We start from the raw sequence: 20,397 nt of genomic DNA on the forward strand, positions 1-20,397 counted from the left end.
AGTTGTCCTCACGAAGCGCGGCCTTAAAATTGGACTGACAGAGGGTCTGTGATGAAGGAGGACATGAGTCTAATCAGGATGGCAGGCCTGATCTGATGTGACCGTCGGCGAATGAGCTCTGACTGCGTGCAAATTTAATATGCTATCACATCTATTCTGTTATCAAGAGCATTCGATCGAAGTGCCAGCAGGGAGGGAAGGGAATAAAAGAAGGGAGTGACGCACCCAGCTGCATGGGTGACAGTCGTGTCAGCCTTGGAGGGCAACGCTCGACAAGGCAAATTCAGACTGAGGTGTCATTAATGCCGCCATGATGGGAAGGGGTGTTGGGAGGTGGGCTTTGCCCGGGGGAACATGGAGGTGGCAGTAAGTGAAGGTTTTGCTGAAAATGCCGGCCCATTTCTGGACAGATACTTTAATGACGTGACATCCCATTGTACAAATATTTTCACAAAGATCCAAATGTCCTCTTGAATTAACCAGTGATCAGACTCACCTTTTAACACTGCCACCGCTGTCAGTGTGATTATCATCATAATGTGCTCTGATGCAGTCAATTGTAGCAATTAAGTATTAAAAAATGATAATGGAACTGAACTTGTATTTCATTGTAAGAATACATAAAATACATTGGGCACTATTTTTGAACCAGTGGCAAAAGCAGCACTAAAGGCATCATTAAAAACTGTTTTTTTTTCGCTTTATCTCTTCTTTTTTTTGTGCAAATCCTGAGGATGCCTTCGAAGTTTGACCTTAGTATGTAGCCCTGTGCTTAGTGCCAGTGTGAAAATGATGCTAATTGTGTTTAGGCTATAAGGAAGCTAGAAGAAGCATTTACATTTACAGCATTTATCAGACGCCCTTATCCAGAGAGACTTACAATCAGTAGTTACAGGGACAGGGACTGGAGCAACTTTGGGTTAAGTGTCTTGCTCAGGGACACAATGGTAGTAAGTGGGATTTGAACCTGGGTCTTCTGGTTCATAGGCGAGTGTGTTACCCACTAGGCTACTACCACCCACAACCATTTCTGCAATATGAACAGCAATCGCTGTTCAAATAAGGAAAGACTTTTGCACCTCATGACAAGTCCTTTGCAGGTTGCAGTAGGTTGGAGGTACTGTGAATGCTGTAGTCCGGTGGCCTGTGAGATCAGTGTTCTCAGGATATTGTGGTCACAGTTTGGTCTCATCAGACCAAAGAATCATCTTGCAATTGGTCTAGGAGACACCCACGTGCCTTCTGGCAAACACACTGAGATTTTTCTATTTCTATTTTCTATTGGCAACAGTCTTAAACCCTTAACTAGACTTTCTTATATGAGGTCTGTTCACTGAATTATATCTAATATATTTTAAAATAATAACAATATTTAAATATGTCATAAATTTCTCTCTCTCTTGGATCATTGTCTGCGTAATCTAGGCTTTATAATTGACCAAAAAATATAGTTGCTTTATTCATATATTCATCATTTGCAGATTTGACAGTATAGCGTGTAGCAGTAGCCACTGGTTGCCAACGTGTGTGTTTGAGTGTGTAGCACGTGCTGGTGTGCAACAGGCCAGGCAGCGCCCCATAGCTAATGCATCATCTGTGATGGGTCCCGGATTGCCTTTACTTCCTCTGTGAAAGAGATTGATGACGCTTCACTGCCACTTACACACCGACAGACAGTTCTGACGCCTGCAACTGCGTCTTGGTACAACTCCATTACCATGGCGCGGGTGCCGCCTTTGAACAACAGGTTTAGACTGCAGTGGATTTGGAGAATTCCAGAAGGATAACATCACTTAAGCAAATGGCTGATGAATCATGACAGGTTCAGAGTCATCCAGCAGCATTTTGGTGCAGATTTTCTCTGAGAATAATAACAGGATCAGTCAGAATTATGATGACTGGGTGCGGTGCAGGAAAAGAAAGACGCTAGTGTCAGCAGAAGGCTTCGAATTAGTAAAGGGGAGGAGAGAGAACATGTTGGGGAACGTGGAGGAGAGAGGAACCACAACACAGTGCCACAACACAACTACATATTAGTGACCTTCAGCTGTAATAAATAAATGAAAGGTTGAACCCACGCCCTCAGCTAGACTTGCCCCCCTGCTTTGCTATTCATGTGATTTTTTTCCCTGATTAAGAATTTAATACGCCCAAATCAATTTGACCATGCATGAGATGAGCTTTTCTACTCTCTGAACTTACTGTGGATAGTGATGGAAGCTGCTGACTGTGAAGGTTCTCAAATAAAATCTCCCATGAAGCAATATTGCATGAACACCTTTGTCTTTCACCTTGTTCTGCTGTTTCTTTTTATCAGGGCTTCTGTATCTGTCAATAACTAGACATGAATTGGATTTTAGACAACTCAGGGTCTACTTTCAAAGTTCTTTTATAGAGCTTGTGCATGGGGCTGGTAAATGTAAAAGGAATTGCCATATCTGGCAACGCTGAGCCTGACTCTGTCTCCTGTCTCCTGTCTCCTCCATCCTTCTTTGTTCACCTCCACTTTCTGTGGGCATTAAAACTTGTTCATGATGCTTTGCAGGGGATTATGGGAAAAAGGGAGAGTAATTAACCTTGGTCTGGGTAAACATTTTTACTTCAATGGTAACGAGTTCCTGAGCGGCCCGTGTCTGTCTGACAGCCAGAGGAACACCTCCCCTCCGATCCCACGCAATCTGCCGGCGTCCCGGCGGAATTGGCTGCAGCTCATTAAGGAAATAACACACATATCACGCAGACTTCACCGCAGCATCTGCACACCTGCTCGTGTCTCGGCATAGGAAGAAAAAAAAAGGAAGAAAACGCAACCTGAGTCCACGTGACCGTTCACACTCCGCTACTGTGGGCATCAAAGAGCATCCTGGCACGACCCCGCAGGGCCGGCTGGCAAGCGACTCTCGAAAAGGATCAATTCCCGCCGCTGTTAAAGCGCTGATAAGAGTCGTGTCCGGCCTGCATGTCTGTTGCAATCTGTTGACAAATGCGGTTTTTGACAGCCAAGGACAGAACAGAGGCTTACGGATAGGATTTCAGTTTGGGTTCAGCATCATTACGCCGTGTTTTCTGTGCACAACTTGTTTTTTTTTTGGTTTACAGTTCATGCCTGAGATCATAAAATGGAAGACGTAGACCGGGGCTGGCCGAACAACACTAAATCACAGGATACAGAGTCAAATCAAAGCAAATAAATATTTCCCGATATGCATATTAGCAATGCATGGCTTCTTATAAAGATTACTTTTGAGAATAGATGATGGACCAGACTTCACAAATTACAAGTAAGCAGTATAAAAATGCATTATAAATAACCCAACTTGGACAGGCGATTAGAGTTAATATAAGACATATTGGAAATGGTTAATAAGCTGCATCCTGCCTATGAACAAGATTAATTCAATTAATATAAAAATATTACCAAAAAAAAAATAAAAAATTGCTAAAAAAGCATGAACCAAAACTTAAAAATGGACAGTAGGGCCCAGATTTACTAATTATTTGCACCAGCACAAACCCTTACTTAACATAAAGTGAGAGACTGTTGGGACTTACTATAGATGCACAGTTGAAAGGCATGGGAGTGGTAATCTTATTAATATGGTTTGTGCAAGCCAATGCACTGCCAGTTGTGCCATTGTGCTGCCAAGAACAGAGGGCATGGGGTAAAAGGCAGAGAAGTTCTTCAATGCAAACATATTGGTATTCTTAATATTCGGCAAGAAAATTAAAGAAGGCCTCCAACTATACGACTATTTCTATTGACGGAACATCAGATACACTTCATTATTTCTTAATATGAAATATGAAAGGGGGGGAAAGAGTGCAAAAAAAATCTGCTTATCGAAGATGAACTCACAAAACAGGCTAAGTGGAGTCACAGAATTTCTTTAATGATTACCACTATTTGCCCATTTTGTCTCTGAAATGTCATCTACGTTTCTTCTCACATCTGCTTATATAGAACCACACAGCTGTTGCTATGTTAAACAGTTTTTCTTGGTTATGCCTGTGCATCATTTGCTCCCATACATCACATGTGGAACTGAACACTGATGCTGTGTTTTTTTTTACTCTGACCTTGTGCTACTTTGCCTTGTTTAGTAAATCTGGGCGTAGTTCCTATGCCATCCATCAAAATCATAGGTCCACTATAGCCACCAACTGGAGCTATAGACAAGTCCGGCTCTATTATTTTGCTCTAAGTACCTGCGTTACTTGTCCATTAATTTGGCTTGTGTCTTTCGTCCTTGTTCTCTGACTGGAGTGTGCATGTATCTGGAGCAAGGCGGGGCACTGCTGCAAAACAGAGTCTCTTATCTTCTCAGCACACTTAAATACAGGCTTATAGCTCTACTGAAGCATGCATGTGCCTCGAACGTTACCACACCAGGCACTACATATTAGCATTAAGCAAGCACTGTATTTATGGTGACAACCAAAACATCTTGTACTAGAACTGTATGAAGCGCATAGAACTCAGATATTCATGTAAAGTTCTTGTAATGACTGATCAATAACCTCTAAATGAAATGGCTGGATGTTTGGAATACATAAAAAATAAAATAAAATTAATGCACATACTACAGCTGCTGCTTTTAACATACGCGTCTGTGCACCAATACTAGTAGAAAAAAGTTTTCCAAAAATTCTTTTTAATAAATAGGACAAAATGGCAAAAGCTGAGATGCAGAAAAATAGAGCGACGCACGAAACAGAGCTTTACACAGCAAATGTCCAAGTACACTGGTGAACCTGAGTTTCTGATCCTCACACATGGATGAATGGCATAAGCGTAAGACATAACACAGAGATACTTACGGACGTAACACGGACATTTCACGAGACAACGCAATGACAAGCCACACCAATTGGCGCACAAAAAAAAAAAAAGTCCCGCAGACAGCTTTCTGCCACTCTGGTCCCCACCCTCGCTGGGTTTCCCATCTGTCCGAGACTTTTGCAATGTGCATTGTGAACATCTGAGAGAAATGTATTGCTTGTGTTTTTTTTGTTTGTCTTTGATATTGTTCCAGTAACTGTCCCACGACTCCGGGCATTCATTTTTCAATCAACTGTGTTGAGGTTATTAATAATAAAATGCTATATTCTTATAAATATTCTAAATCTAAGATTTTTTTTCCCTCTTTCTTGAAACATTAAAGTTTTATAACCACCGAAATGTCCCTGACTATGAAAAAGCATTGTGGAAGAGAAATGCTGAAGCTTCTCCAACATGTACACAGCAGAGTGAGACCCTATTACATGCTTCTGAATCACAAAAATTATGGCTTTTATCTGTTCAGCCCTCAAATTATCTCATTTTAGGTCTGTCATTACTCTCACTTTTACAGATTTTACAGATACATTAAATGGCATGAAAAAAATACAAAGCCAAACCTGAATATGACACAACTGATGTGTGGATTATGAAAGGTCCAAGGTCCCACTCACCTGGGAGAGATGTCACATCCTTGCTGCATGAATGCGCCAAGCGAAAACCAGAGGCTGTTGAAGATCCCGAACTCATTGGGGGGCTGGTCGCTGGGCTGCCCTTCTGTGCCCTCCTCTGGCTCCTCTGTGTGCCACTCATAGGGGCTGAAGCGGCTGACCAGAAACAGCACCACACTCACGCCAATGTATGCAAAAACTATGCACATCCAGATCTCGTAGGCCAGCGGGTCCAGGAAGGAGAAGACGCCCGGCTTGGACTTCTGAGGTTTCTTGATCATGATGGAGATTCCCAAGCTCATGAAGGGCTTCGAGAAGTCAATAACCTCCTCACGCACAAGAGTTATAGTGAGAGGTGCAACTGCGATTTCTGCTCTCTGGAAGGGAAAAGGAAACATGCAGGTTAAAAATAGTGGTGAAAAATTATTTTAAAAATTCTACACAAATCCCATTCTTTATTGCACTGTGATGACAAGTTCAATAAACACACCCAACTGCAATTTTCACCCCCCAGTCCAGGTTGTATTGCAAGATCTATACCAATATTGAAAATCCATACCACTAGATATCATAAGGAAATATATTCTGACTTATTGTTTCTGTTTGGGAAAATGATTATGAGTATGTGTGTAAATAGAATGAATAACATGGAGAATATTTTTTTTTTCCAAATCGATGCTAGCAGAGATCAAAAGGCCAGGTCAAGGTAAATTGAAAATTGATAAATTATAATACAACCCAGGGAATAAAAGCACCATAAAAGGTTTATCAATAAGCCAGCATTGACCAGCAATTCAGTGACGGGGACTTTAAAGCTACATTAACAGGACTAGAATTATGTCTTTAACATTCATTAAAATGGGTATTTGTAATAAAAAAAAAAATAAAAAAAAAGTAATTTTCTGTAAAATGTCACCTTTACCTCCCTGTAAATGAACAGAACGCGAAACACCATTTACCTTTAAGCTAGTGCTTAATGCTGTTAGTTCCATCTAAATATTTACAAATGAAATCCTCTGGAGATAGATTTTGTGTTACAATAATGTCATACACCTAGTGAACAATAAGTCTCCAGGCTCCTGCAGCATAACCTTTGCTTAAACTACAAATGTCATAAAACAGATTAATGTAGGCGGGAAAAGGTAAAAACCCAACATGTGGGTTTTAAATACCACCAGATAATATTCCTTCAAAATCTTGCATGATGCAACACTCATTTGGATTCAGTCTGATTTCTGCTCACTCAGAGGATGGAATATCATCTCTTGATGTACATCAATGGCAGTAGCAGTTAACTATCGTATGTAAATTCTATGGGGCATGAAATTTTATACCCTGGATTTTTTTACACCCTGTTTTAAAGTCCTTTTCTTTGAGAAATCCTACATTATGTAGTAACAGAGTTTGCACAGTATTAATTATTATCTATTACCCCATACACCAGCTCCCCAACCATCCCGTTCCAGATCTTCGTCTCAGGGTCTCTGGCGCCATACTTTCCATCGGGCACGATGGAGATCTTGTACTTGATGCCGATGTGCTTAGCGATCTCAGAGGCCAGGTCGACACAGTAACCCTCATACTGGTCATTCCCTTCATAGAGCTCCCAGTTCTTCTTCAGCATGACATATGGCCCCTCCTGCAACCGTGCACAGAAACCACAGAGAGGGTGGGGGGAGAGCACTGAGCAACCAACCTATCAAAAGCAGCAGAAGGCCAAAGCTAACAATAAAAATTAGGTTTTTCTACATTTTTGCACATACTATATGTTAAAGACATGAAAGACGCATTTAAATATACATTTAGCACTGTATTGTTAAAAATCGAAGTATAGCTCTTTTTTAGTTTTTTCCCCCAAACTATGTGTACAAGCTGCTTCTTGAAATGCAAAATGCGTTGTGAATAGACAGGTGGCAACATAAAGTACATCATCGCACTAAAATGACTGACAGCCACGAGTTGGCTGCCCTTAAATGAAAATGTAATTGGAAGCTTGCATTTGCAGTGCAGTTCAATTTAAATATGCTTTGGCATGCAGATAAGACAAAGGAATTTGCAGAGTGACAGATTATTTATATTCATTAAATGGAAAAGAAATTACATACATTGTACATAGACAGATTTACCCCCACCCAACACAAACCAGACTATACTCAAGCTATTGGAATACTTGGTGCATCCTGAATGCTTGTATTCACATAATGCATTTAAGAGTTCTGATTATAATTAAGCACAAATAATCAAATGCTATGCATTTAATGGCGGCAATATTTATTACCTCAAAGCTCTCATTTGGAACCCTGTTATTCCATACAACTGCTACCTTTTAAAACAGTTATGTTTTGGTTGCATGGTTTGCACACATGATTATAAAAAATAAAAATAAAACTACTACATATTGTAGACATATATAAACATTTTCTGTCATTTTATATGGATCAATTAATATTTAATGGTGTGTACAATGGTGAAAAAAAGCTGCTTACATGTTTTATTTACTGTACATGGCACATGCATTGTACATTCTGTAGCTTTACATTCAATTATTTATCTAACAAATTCACACTTCAGGAAAGTTTTGATGTAAATGCAATATATCAGTTATGTAAACCATCAAAATGTGAAAATGAAGCCATTAAAATATACACAGTAAAAACAAGCCATTACAGAATATTGGCTTTATAATAATAATATAATAATAATAATATTAATAATAATAAATAGCAATTGAAGGACTAATGTAAAAATATGAAGTGCATTTTATGTTACCAATTATTTACCCTTCCAGATCCCTCTTCAGCATCCTTTAGATCTCCTTTAGAAGTTTATATGAAAGCTTTCTCGTGCATGTTCATTAAACACCAAGGACTCTCTCCACGTTTACCTGCCAGGCGCACAAGTTTTTTGAAGATGCCATTCATCCTCTAACAAAGTCCAGCTTAGGGTGGCACTGGACATAAAACATAATCCCTAACACGGGGGAAAGCGTGCCCGGTTTTTCTTTGTGGACTCACATGGTTCCCGTCGATAAGAAATGAAACATACGAACAGGACAGAGGAACACAGGAACTGTGTTCTTCTAAAAGTGCAATAAATGTGTGCAGTGTTTTTAAATTATGATGTGAGTCAAGAAATTGGAAGAAATTGGGGGGGGGGGAGACTTGTGCCTTACCTTGCTCAGTGGCTCCTTGGCCACCACTGCTGAGCTAGATACTTATGGTTTTTGCTGGATGCCACATCCTGGGCTTGATCATTGTGTTATAGGGGGGTAATGGGGTAAGCTGAGCTGGGCAAGGGGGCTTGTGCGGCTCAGCCTCGTATGAACACGCAATGTTGCAGAATATACACAGACATGTCCTTGGGGCCCAGCCTTAATCATCCTCACACGGAGCTAACGTACATTCGCTCGCAGCCAGACTGCATGCTAATTATTGCAATCAGCCATTACGGGCTCAAAGAGGCACGATCCTGAGCCGCGTGCAATATGCCCAGCCGATTGCTCTCATCGTGTTCGTCCCACTGCCAGCAGCCCCCCTTACCCACGCCGCAGCGTGCAGTACAGACTCTTCTCTTTGGCAGCCCCAGTTTGATACATTATTTGATTATGAAGAAATTTCAATTGATTGGCACTTTCTAATCAGAAATTGACGCACAGGGCAATGGTGCTTCTGTATGTAAAGACAGCTTCTGCGCACATTTCTTATCACCGATCACAATCTGTCTTTAATCCTGCATGATAGGAAACTGTGAAAAGACAGAGTGGCATGAAAGAGATAAGAAAAGCAGGGGGGTAAACAGGAAATGATTATTATTCATTTTACCAAAATTCACCTGATTTGGCTTTGAACATGTAGCAGGAAATGTTCATTCCTAAACTGCAGTTTGATTAATGCATTCGGCACAAGAAATATGACGTCTTTTTTTTTTGTTCCATGCCACCAATTGTTTCAATCTAATGAGTTAAATGGTTGACATAAAAACGAATCACTTGAAAAGTGAAACTGTGAACACATAAGACACTTGACTTGTAAAACCATAATAGTCCCTTAGTGCAGAGGCCTGTTCTTGAAGGAGGTCACCTCGTAAACCACAGCTGAATTACCATTGCAGTTACCACACCTTCCAGTGAAACCGTGAGTCCGGCAGCGAATGGCCACATCCTCCTCAGTCTGTGCATTTATGCGTCCACGTCGAATCTGGTGCTTGGAGAATAAATCAGAAAGGCTGGGGCAGAGCAATAAAATCAGTGAAATAATGTTCCAGTCCATTGGTGTCGGGTCCAATACAGAGACCGGACATGCTACGAGCGTGCGGAAGCTACAAGTCTGTCATGCCGTGGCGGCCTGTCGGCAGTTCTGTCTCTCGGCCTTTCCAAAGAGCTCAGTGCCTTAATAACGGCTTCTTCAGCACCGGCTGCAAAGAGGAGGAGGCTGCTGAAGTATAATTCTCCATCGCCTTTTTTAACGTGTCATTCGGGAAAAAAAAAAGGGAAGGGGAGGGGGGTTGTCATAGTCTTCAATACACTTTTTCACTTTGATGACACATACACACACACACAAAAAAAAAAAAAAAAAATTAACAACCAACATTTTCTTTATTTTTTTTGTCGTTTTTGACAACCCCTATCCTTGGTGTCACACCTGAGCGTATGGCAATGGCATAACAATGCTGCCATTACTCCATGTGTAGTTTTGTAATTTGCCTTTTAATGATGTTTTGTGACTCCGCGGGGACACAAATATCTGCAAGGCAGCTTTTAAAAAAATTGCCTCCTCTCCACTATCCTCACAGCTCAGGTGATTGATCCCCCACCTCCGGTTCACCGATCAATAATACCTCCCCTCGCTTTGTTTCTTGCCTGTGTTTCTGTTAGCCTGCTCATCCATACGAAAGCACTGGCCGGCGAAGGGCCACTCGAAACGTGGAGGACAAATGTATCTGCTGAAGAAGGAGGAGTCAGAGAATACATTACCATTATTGTTGTCACAATGACGGTCCTGTTCTCCAGCGCCGAGCTGTCGTTGGACAGGAGGAGTTCGTTCTGAACCAGGACCAATTTATCGATGTCGTTCCAGTAGCCAATCTGTTGGCGCGCGATAACAAGGTCAGTGTGACCAGCCTGCGAGGGCCTGCATGCAGATGAGGTTCCGAATTGAGCAGCGCTTACCTTTCGAGGTCCATTACTCTTCAGCTCAAACACGTCCATCGTGTAATTAATTCTGCGGCCGTAGTGGTCGAACTGAATGTTCCCGGTCAGTCCTTGGATGCGCACCTGATTACAAAGCATTCGAGTGATGATGAAATGACGCCACCCCAGGACACTCACGGCATGTCGTCCATACCATCGCATGACTTTACCTGCTTCAGGGTGCGCTCCATATCAATACCCTGGTTCCAGGGGGCAGCTGGATTGGCCAGACAGTCCCCTGCGTTTCCTCTTCGGGAGATATCAATCTTCTGCCTCCGCAGGTTCCTGAAGGCCTCGGCCATCACCAGCACTCCGTCATATGTCAGGGACGAGGTGTACTGCGGAAGGAAAAGTTAATTAGCATGAGAAAGGCTCTCAGTTTCCCAGCTTGGCTGTAGCAATTCAGTCTCATTTAGGATTTGATCTGTAATAAATGGGAACGTTTGGTCCCTTTGGAGAGAAGGGTCAATGATAATTACTTCCAAAGCTCCCTTGAAATGGCTGGATGAATATGAAACAGTCACAATCATCAAAATGCCAAATGAAGAAAATACCTTGTGTGTCTGTGTGCATCTATTACTATTCAAACCAATCTGGAAAAAGAGGAGGCATACAAGGCCAGAGACTGATGAACCTGTGTCCACTGTAATGAGAATATATCACACAAATATGAAAATAATGGTTCCTCATTACCGACCATTAGCAACTGTAAAAAATCAAGCAATCAGTCAAAAGGTTAGGGAACTGCCGAGTCGAGCTGAATCATCAGTGTCTGAGCCTCTGAACCCAAGATAATGAATATATAATACAGAGGCGGGAGGGTATTTATGGCTAATTTATGCAGCGAGTAACAGAATCTGACTTCAGATCAATAATAACGGTTAAAGAGCTCAGTTATCGATGCAATGAAACCAGATAGATGAAGGAACGAGGAAGGCTCTTGGTGTGTGTGCGTGTTTATGAAGGAGAGAGCGCGTGGATCAGAGGCCATCACTGAAAAATTAAGTAAGGAAATGGGGTAAAACTGAAGAAAAAGACAAAAAAAAGATAATGAGTGGCACTTATGAACTAACAGGAATTAAAAAGGTAAAAAATGAGAAGGAGAAGAAGAAGGCTGCAGGAGGATGAACGTGTGTGTTGGTGTGTGGCAGGACTGACCACTGGGGAGTAAATATCCCCTCTTGCACCAATCAGGATAAAGGGTTTAGCTGCACATGTTGGTGCAGTGGAAAAATTCAGGACCTGATGGTAAAATTTATCCCCAAACAAAGAACTGCTGCATCAGGGGAATGGTGCATATTGGTGGTAAAAGGATGGAGCCTCCATGACATTCAGGAGGACAAATCCTTTGCTTCCCCTGAATAACAATCAAGACATCAAGGGCCGGCGCTAAACCCCCCCCACAATCTGGACAGTTGAAACCCACTCATATCAAGCCCACCATCCCATCTTCATCCCGCTCTCTATGATAGTAAGGCCCTCTGGTGAAATGTTGAAATGTTTCATTTTGTGTCTCCGGGAAGCGTATCTCTGCAAATGGCCTTGCTGTTCTGCCGTTTAGCAGCTTGCCCGTGTATCCGGAACACCTTCCACGGCACGGACATCCGCCTCCCCGCCTGTTGGTCACACACTGATCGGCTAAAGTGCTCCCGTTGCTGCTGCCTGCCACAGCCTGAGTGAGTAAACCACTGTGACCAGAATCAAGCGGCTCTTTGCAAAAAAGAGGATTGCCGAATGGAAATCCGTGGCCGGGTCACCTGTCATTTGCACAAGGTGGGATCCGTAATTGAGGATCTCTCCAGAGCATCATCGGTATTTGGATTCAGAATAAGGAGACTTTAAGGTTACCCACCCATAGACACAAACCTACAGCTGGTTAACAAACAGGATCTGAACTGAGCTTTGGACGACTGAAGCATATTCCTAACATGACACGATGATATGAGGGTCATGGTGGTAGTAGCCTAGTGGGTAACACCTTTGCTCAGGAACCAGAAGACCACAAACTCACGGGTTCAAACCCACTTACTCAAGAGTCATGATTTTTATTTGTCACGTGCATAGTTATAGCAGAACCCCTCTGTTTTGACTGTGCATGGTGAAAGTAATAGAATATCAAATAGAATAATGGGGGAACTTAAATAGAATAAAAGAAGAATAAGAATAAGTAAAAAGTAGTAATAAAAGTAAGCAAGCTATAATGCAAGCAAATATTTATGTTCAATGAGAACATGAGACAGAGACATCATTGGGCAGTGGTTATAGATAGTGCAATGACCAGTGTAACAGCAACAGACTGCAGTAGACAATGGTGAACATTTCAAATGGTCGGATTGAGAGGTGTGAGGTGTGGTGGCATGTCCTTGTTCAGCATCCTTATGGCCTGAGGATAAAAGCTCCTCCCGAGTCTCTCTGTTTCGGCCATGGTGCTATTTTTGCCTGATGTTAGGTATTAAAAAGACTGTTGTTTGAGTGTGATTTATCCTTAAAAACTTGATGGCCTACAGAAATGGAATACGTGACCTGCAGCAGAGTTCCGCCGCACGGATCACCCTCTGTGGGGAGAACAAGCTGGACGACCTGAAAGCCTGAGTTACTATCCAGCGTGACACGAGCGACTGTAACATTTTATGACAAGTTATGCCAAACTTTCATCAGCACGTTATTTGCCCGACGAGATGAGCAATCAAACTGGACCATTATACATCACGTACAAGCAGGGCTACAAAACTGTTTCCCATCCAGTGTTTGGGAGCACAATGCCTTCAAAATTCCTCTACCATCTTGTCCCTGACCAAGACACTTGACCTTCAGTTTAGCATCTGCTAAAAATTATATAACCAACACCCACCAAAACCCAGATTTTTCACATACATAAAAATATGTGAAACCTTCAGATTTTCATCATATTTATATTTCATCATATTTACCAATACCCTTGACCCTTGATGAAGATCTGATTTTATAACAAAATAATACAGAAAACAATGAAAATCCAAAAATAGTACAAATACTTTTTTATGCTCCTCATCGTTTTCCCAGGCTCCTGTCTCATACACTTCTGAAGCTATCGCCACTGAGGACAGGTGGGTTACCTTAGGGGGACTCTCCGACCCTGGGTACTCTCGTTGGTCCAGCTTGTTCCATCGCTGCATAAGCTTGATGACCATGGGTTTACTGAAGTCCACGAGCTGGAAGCCAGTCACGTTGGCACCGCCGTGCATGAAGCGTTCGAGTGAGATATCCTTAAAGCCCTGAAGAAATGGGGAGAAATCCCAAGGACTCAGACGAGGGTCAGAGTGCAGGGTGGCTTTTTAGATGCAGACTAACTAAAGTCAGTGCGATAAGGGCAAGCAAGCACTGTCTGATGTGCCTTCAAACCAAATTCTTCAAAAACGTTTTGTCTGTGGGATTTGGCTCGGTACCATCTCAGTGCCCCTTGGGTCATGAAATGAAACATCACAGGCCTGACTTCTGCTGCAGAAAGTGAGTTTGATTTGCTGAAATATTTTCCCGTCCCCATTACACAGACAAGTGAAATATCTGCAGGGATCGTCATCAGAGCACACTCCAAAAAAATAAGTAAAAAAAAAAAAAAAAAAAAAGATGTCTGCTCGAATCTCAGAGAAGATCCTAATGTCCTCGAACAAGAGAAAAGCCAGCTGTCCCTGAGACTGATGACATTATCCTTTTTCTCTTCACTCACTTCCACTGTTCTAACCCACCTCCCTCCTCTTTCTTCACTCTTAATTAATCCCTTTGCCTGCCCCTCTGATGTTGTCTTTTTTATTTTTCATTTTATGCCATTTCATATGTCTATATTGGAGTGGATGAATTAAAAGGGATGTAACGATCCACCATTAATCGGCCAAACATCAAAATAAACATGTGTGATTGTCTGAAAAGCCATAATATACAATGCATGTTCCACATTTAGCCATTGAAAGCCATTTTGTTATAAAAAGCCATTTAGTTGCAGTTCTGAAAAAGTAATATTTTCAATCATAATTTGCCTGCGGTTCATTCTGTAAAGAAAATGTGAGAAAATTGTACCATGAAAATTGTGTGGAAGTTGAGTGCACTGTAAAATCCCTGTTACTTTATTTTTATTGCTTATTAAAGGTCAAATCACTACTATATTCTAGTAGAAGAGAATGATCTCTTACCAAATTGGCTACGATGTAGTGGTAGCCTTTGACGTGTTTTCCCACACTGACAATCTGAAAGACAAAAAAAAAAAAAAATGGTTGGAGGAAGATCGACAAGACAAGTTCATCGCCTCCAGCAGCTTCCGACAATTACACTGCATCAGCATTTTGCAAATGGACTGGGGAGGAGCGTGTGACTTTGTTTGTGTGTGTATGTCATTTTAAGTGTGCTCATTTTACCCTATGACATTTCAGAGGCTCTGTCTTTAATTGGGATTATATAGATAGCTTTGCCTCACAATAATGCAATGGGGTGCAATGTGCGTAATTAAAGAGAATTAAGTCCGGAGGGAAGGGGGAGGGCTGAAAAAGCGCAGAAAAAAAAAGAACAAAAAAAAAAAGTTTAATAAGGACTACTCATTAAAGAGGATTATTCTGGCAATTAAAAGAGCAGAGGTCACCAAGGCCAATGAAACTCACTCAGCCCTCTCACGATTCAACAAACACTTCCTTACAGTTAAAACGGGTGTCAGTCAAAAATCAAAATCTGGGTGCTTCGTGGACCTCAATCTGTCTTCCTTCAACTGCGCGTCACGGACGTTTGAAATACACCTTCCCTCCCCGCGTCTCTGGCCCAACCTGCTGCACTGGGCCTCAGCCACATCTGTTCTGGTTGAGACGGCAAGCCTGGCAGCAGCAGCAGTGCCCCGAGACAGGCAGACAGCTTTGTGTTGATGTTTCTTGGGTTCCTCCCTGCCGGCTGCCTGCGGGCCGTCCTGCTGTTGGGTGTGCCTCTGCCCGCGTTTGTCAAAAATGCTTGAAAGGAAGAGGGAAGAGGAACTCCGTGCTAGGTGGGGAAGAGGGTGCATGAATGTGGTGTGAGACTAAGCGGAAGAGCTTGTTGATGAAATGCGTTTTTTTTTATGGCCCATGCCGGCGAAGATCAAATGCAGCGAAAAAAAGGCCCCATTGGATTCCGCTTTCACCGAAACATTCTCATTTGCACGCTTTCCACGTAAATTTACCCGTCTTTGATACAGGTCTGCTCTAAACGTAGGTATGGTCTGCATTACAAATTAGCCATTTTTGTAACCTGTGGAATCAATAAGTCTTCCCACTTTGTCCCTAATCCCTAAAAGTACATGGCTGCACTGTGACCGTAAGACGTCCACGTATCAGCCTGGTTGTTGAGTTCATGCGCCGCAAAGAGCAACGCTGGCCTGCAGGAACACCTGCGTCTGTCCGCGCTCAGCAGCCCTCGGCACACGGCTCCCAGACCGCCGCAGCAGACAGGTAAACAAATGGGAGCAGAAGGGCGTGAGGGCTGTGGACAGACTGCGGCGAGCGCCGTTCTGCATGGCGGGCTCTAAATGCGGCGCGATCCGCCCTGCCTGGAATTCTGAGCGGCCGCATGGAGAGGTGGGGGGGAACGTCGGACGGGATCAGCGCAGAATGTGCAGCCAGTTCCAGCTCACGGTCCTCGTCCTTTAGCTCAGGTGTGCCTGGCCATTCACGGACCCTTGGGGGACTGCAGCTCCTGCAGATTCATTTTCAGCTCCATCTCCATCCATCTACTTACTTAAGCTGTTGCCTGGCCCTGGGATATGCACATTTTTCCCACATTATGATATAAATCAGGACATTATAGTGGCCAAAATGTCTGCTATGTATTATTAGTGTAACATTTTAAACCAGTATTCTGTATTTTGGTTTCATTCTTTGGATCTTTTACAAATAAAGACATCACAGAATATTAAGGTTCAACGATTGCACGAGCTGGAGCACTTCCAAGGTTTGTGCCTGGACCTGAAGTCACCTGTTCCAGAATATTCTGAAGCCTCTCGGCCTCCAAGTCGATGACAAATTTCTTCTCCTGCCGCCGGTCGAGGTCCTCGAGGAGGCGGCGGTAGCTGGCGTCGTTGAAGTTCTCCACGCAGATGGCGCTCACCTGCCAGCCATTCTGCCCAGCTTTCTCCATGATGGCCTGCAGGATGGAGTATCCTGGATGACAAAAGAAAGAGAGAGAGAGAGAGAGAGAGAGAGAGAGAGAGAGACATGGGGAAAAGTTGCTTTGCTGAGATCAGGACAGGGTGGAGGGCATTAAAGGGCTCATCACGTTCACACTCACCTGCTCTCTAATGGGGCAAGGAGCTCCGGCAAAGTCAGTGATTAGCATCATCTCAGTGATTACGCCCTGGTCTGGTTTCACCTCCGTCTCTGTTTCCTTGTTTAGATCTTTTTTACCTACATTACCCTTTTACTGCCTCAGTTCCACACAAGGTCCTGAAACCTGCATTACTGAACCTTCTGCCGACACTGAAGAACGATCGCGGTGGCCTGTAAGCTGCCGTGTGTCCTTTTTGTCCTTCCCTAAATGGCCATTCTCCCCAGTATGAGTGTGTCTCTTGACTTTGCCTTCTCCACACAATCTACACAATCTCTACCCTCGAAATAGCCATTCTTCATTATTTACCCTTGCTGTATTAGAGAAGCGATGTAGGTTTGTCAGTATAATTTAACGTCCTGGACGGTACAATACGTTTTGATGTCTCCGCTGTCCAGTTAATATCCGTCCCCGAGTTGACTCCCGTCTCTGATAGCGTTGAACCGTGCGTCCAGAAGCGCAGCCAATTGACTTGATGGCTGAGTGCAGCAGATAAATCCCCTCCTCCATTACTGCCCCCCGCCCCTGCTTATCTCAGTGCTCTGATGGATGTCCTTTGCAAATTCTGGTGTTAGACACTGCCAGGCACATGAGGGCCAAAGATACCAATATTTCAGAAAACCAAGAGTGAAGAAAGAAATGACGGAGATGAGAGATCTCTGTGATTTCCCTTGAAGGCAAATTCCGATGGCTAAAGCTTTACGTCGAGGAGAAGTTTTATTACAAGGATGAAATGTGGAGGACTGCAGTCCCTGTGTTTGTTTTAGTGAGAAAGAGTACTTCTGACAGGACTGACATGACATTATCTAACACCTTCTTTCTGCTGGGAAATCACTGCACATCCCACACATCTCCATGCTGGGGCCTGACGGAGACCTGCACACACGGCTGGTTCTGAATCACCGGCTCCTCATTCGCATCTTCACGGGTGTTCCGGTTTCTCAGACACCTGAGAGAGAAGCCCCAGCGGCCTGAAACCCCCCAACTCTGTCATTCATCATGCAGGTGGTGTACCAGAAAGCGCATCCATCATCATCGCTGTGTGACAGAGGACCAATAGATGGCACTAGTGTTCCGCAGGGATGGATGAACCCCCCCCCCCCCCCCCCCCCCCCCCCCCCCCGGTTCTGGTGCAATGAGATGAGACATGAATAAGTTGCCCTGGATGAGTGGAGGTGAGATTTGAAAATAAAGGGAGAGGGAAGGAATGTGCATCAACTGCATGTGCCTGCATTGTGCTCTGATTGTGCAGTTTGATCTTAATATTGACACTTGAGGTTCAATCCAATCACTCCAGAGGGACTCTGCTGCCAAACGCCATTACAGCTTGGTGGTATTCGGCGTCAGGTAGTTCTGATGGAGACTCTCTAAAACCAAAACCCAGTGCTGGAATATTCATAACCAAGCGCAACATACATACATGAATGCATAATAGACCTGTACCAACAAGGGAGTAACAACAAGGCTTCATTCACATCTCTTCCTCGGCACTGTGCCATTAAGGACAGGCGGCTGGCAGCAGACACCAGTTCTTCGTCCCTTGCATACAGTGCAGGCCAAGTTCACATGCTGGCACACAGAATGAATGTCCACATGGGTCGGTCACGGGCCTAAAAACAGCAGGCAAACAAATACTGGCACAGGCGGCTCTGGCATGCGGTCGGCCATAATTTTGCCTGGAGCACAGGCTGCAAGGGAGACGTAAGAGGGACGATGGCCACACTGACCAGGATCAAGAGGATGGATCATGCCAGGGGAAATTAACCATTGGCAAATGGTATTAGCCATATTGAATATCTGTCGAGGGCTGAAAGTGGGTCGTCCTGGTACTACAGCCTGCTGGCTAAAACCCACATACAAAACCAGTCAAAGTCGAACCTTTAACACAAACCAAACATGTATTACATATTATATCTTACAGCGAAGGCTGTGCTACTACTAGACATCCCACCTCTACAAATTGTTTCTGCACGTTGAGAGTTGCTTACATGACAGAAGAAAATTACGCACCGAATGCGCAGTGCAAGAGGGGGGTTTGCTCTGCATGGTGGGTGGGGGATGGAGGGTGTGAACGGGTGGGTGTTGTTGCCGGGGGCGGCGGGTTGCATGTTGCAGTATAGGCAAAAAAATTGCACACTACTTTTGCCCCTGTGTGTGTGCAAATACAATAACATACAGGAATCATAAATGAGGAATCTAAAAAAAAATGTTGTTTTTTTTTTTGGTGCAGAAGCAATTCAACCAACCTTCACACTTAACACCATGTTATACGGATTGTTGTTCAAATCTCACGTGTGCTTCTCTCGGCCGTCTCTGACCAGGTGCACATCTTGGAACGTGACTTGTTTTTTTTGTTTTTTTTTTCAGAGAGAAAATTCCTCTGCTGAGTAGATGGGGATCTATTACATTTCCTCTCTTGTGTACAATATTGGAGAGTCATAGGTGTGCATGTGCAATTGACTGGATTCATATGGACCAAATGAGGCATGTGCAAGTCCTCCGTGTCCCCAAATGATACAGGATATTATGCCATAGCGGGGAGTGTAAACCCCTTTTTACGAAAATCTGCTGGTTGCTTAAATTTGCTTAAAAGTGTCCTTCAGAAATGCATGCAGATTATTGTTTTACCACATGAACTAAGAAGATGCCACATAGAACAGTCCCATAACCAAAAAAACAACAAAAAAAACAAACAGAGGGCATCAGCTGTGCCCCAGATGCAGTTGCCCCTGGCACATACTCGCATGCTAGGGCAGTATTTGGTAGAAAATCCATGTTCGTGAGCGCCCTTTCATAATAACTTTCCACTGCTATATGTTCACATGCCCTGCACACACATACACACAGAATAATCCCTGAAAGGGGAACTTTGAACAAAATATAAAAATATTTTCCACCAACCCAGTTGTGATCCATCCACAATAAAATAATAACAATAAAAAAACAGACATATTACAGATTACATTTGTGCAAAAGTCGTTTGTTAGTTTGAGCCAGTGTGCAGTGGCTGCATGGCTGAGTGAGCACTGCGCTCATTGACTTTGTAGGTTCATAAAGTCATTTCCTCCCTTCCCCCTCCACAGAGTGGTAGAGGATCTGTGGTAGAGGACCACATCAGTACAGTTTCACAAAACCACAGTTATTTATGTATTAATAATAAAAAAAGAGACAAATATTCCCCTTCAGACAGTGAAATGATATTTCATTATTTCCTGTGAAGGGGGCATGTTCGAGCCGCACACACAAACAAGAGGAGACTGATGAAGAGAGCGGTGCATTAGAGGCTAACAGTCGCCTTCGGAGAGCAGCAATTTAAAATGTAAAGCCATGGACACAAACGCCTGCAGCACACACAAGACGGAGAACACTCGATCTAACCGAATACGGACACACACACACACACACACACACACACACACATGCATGCATAAGCATGCAGAATATAGAAC

General features: G+C 43.3%; 1 protein-coding gene across 5 annotated transcripts in view; it reads right to left on the bottom strand.

Annotated features, from left to right (window-relative positions):
- Window positions 1-20,397, bottom strand: part of gria4a (glutamate receptor, ionotropic, AMPA 4a) — a 52,557-nt gene that overhangs the window by 11,493 nt on the left and 20,667 nt on the right. For 4 of the 5 annotated variants that reach the window (XM_028962612.1, XM_028962611.1, XM_028962614.1 and 1 more), the window contains exons 4-11: window positions 16,601-16,785; window positions 14,803-14,856; window positions 13,732-13,890; window positions 10,807-10,974; window positions 10,616-10,720; window positions 10,421-10,531; window positions 6,881-7,087; window positions 5,452-5,825 (exon numbers count right to left, since the gene is read on the bottom strand). In XM_028962612.1, coding sequence (XP_028818445.1) covers window positions 5,452-5,825; window positions 6,881-7,087; window positions 10,421-10,531; window positions 10,616-10,720; window positions 10,807-10,974; window positions 13,732-13,890; window positions 14,803-14,856; window positions 16,601-16,785 — 1,363 coding nt within the window. Of the gene's footprint in view, window positions 1-5,451; window positions 5,826-6,880; window positions 7,088-7,698; window positions 9,904-10,420; window positions 10,532-10,615; window positions 10,721-10,806; window positions 10,975-13,731; window positions 13,891-14,802; window positions 14,857-16,600; window positions 16,786-20,397 lie in introns of those variants that run through there. The other variant, XM_028962615.1, reaches the window with a different exon arrangement.

The sequence above is a fragment of the Denticeps clupeoides genome, chromosome 19, assembly GCF_900700375.1.
Source record: "Denticeps clupeoides chromosome 19, fDenClu1.1, whole genome shotgun sequence".
Lineage (NCBI taxonomy): Eukaryota > Metazoa > Chordata > Actinopteri > Clupeiformes > Denticipitidae > Denticeps > Denticeps clupeoides.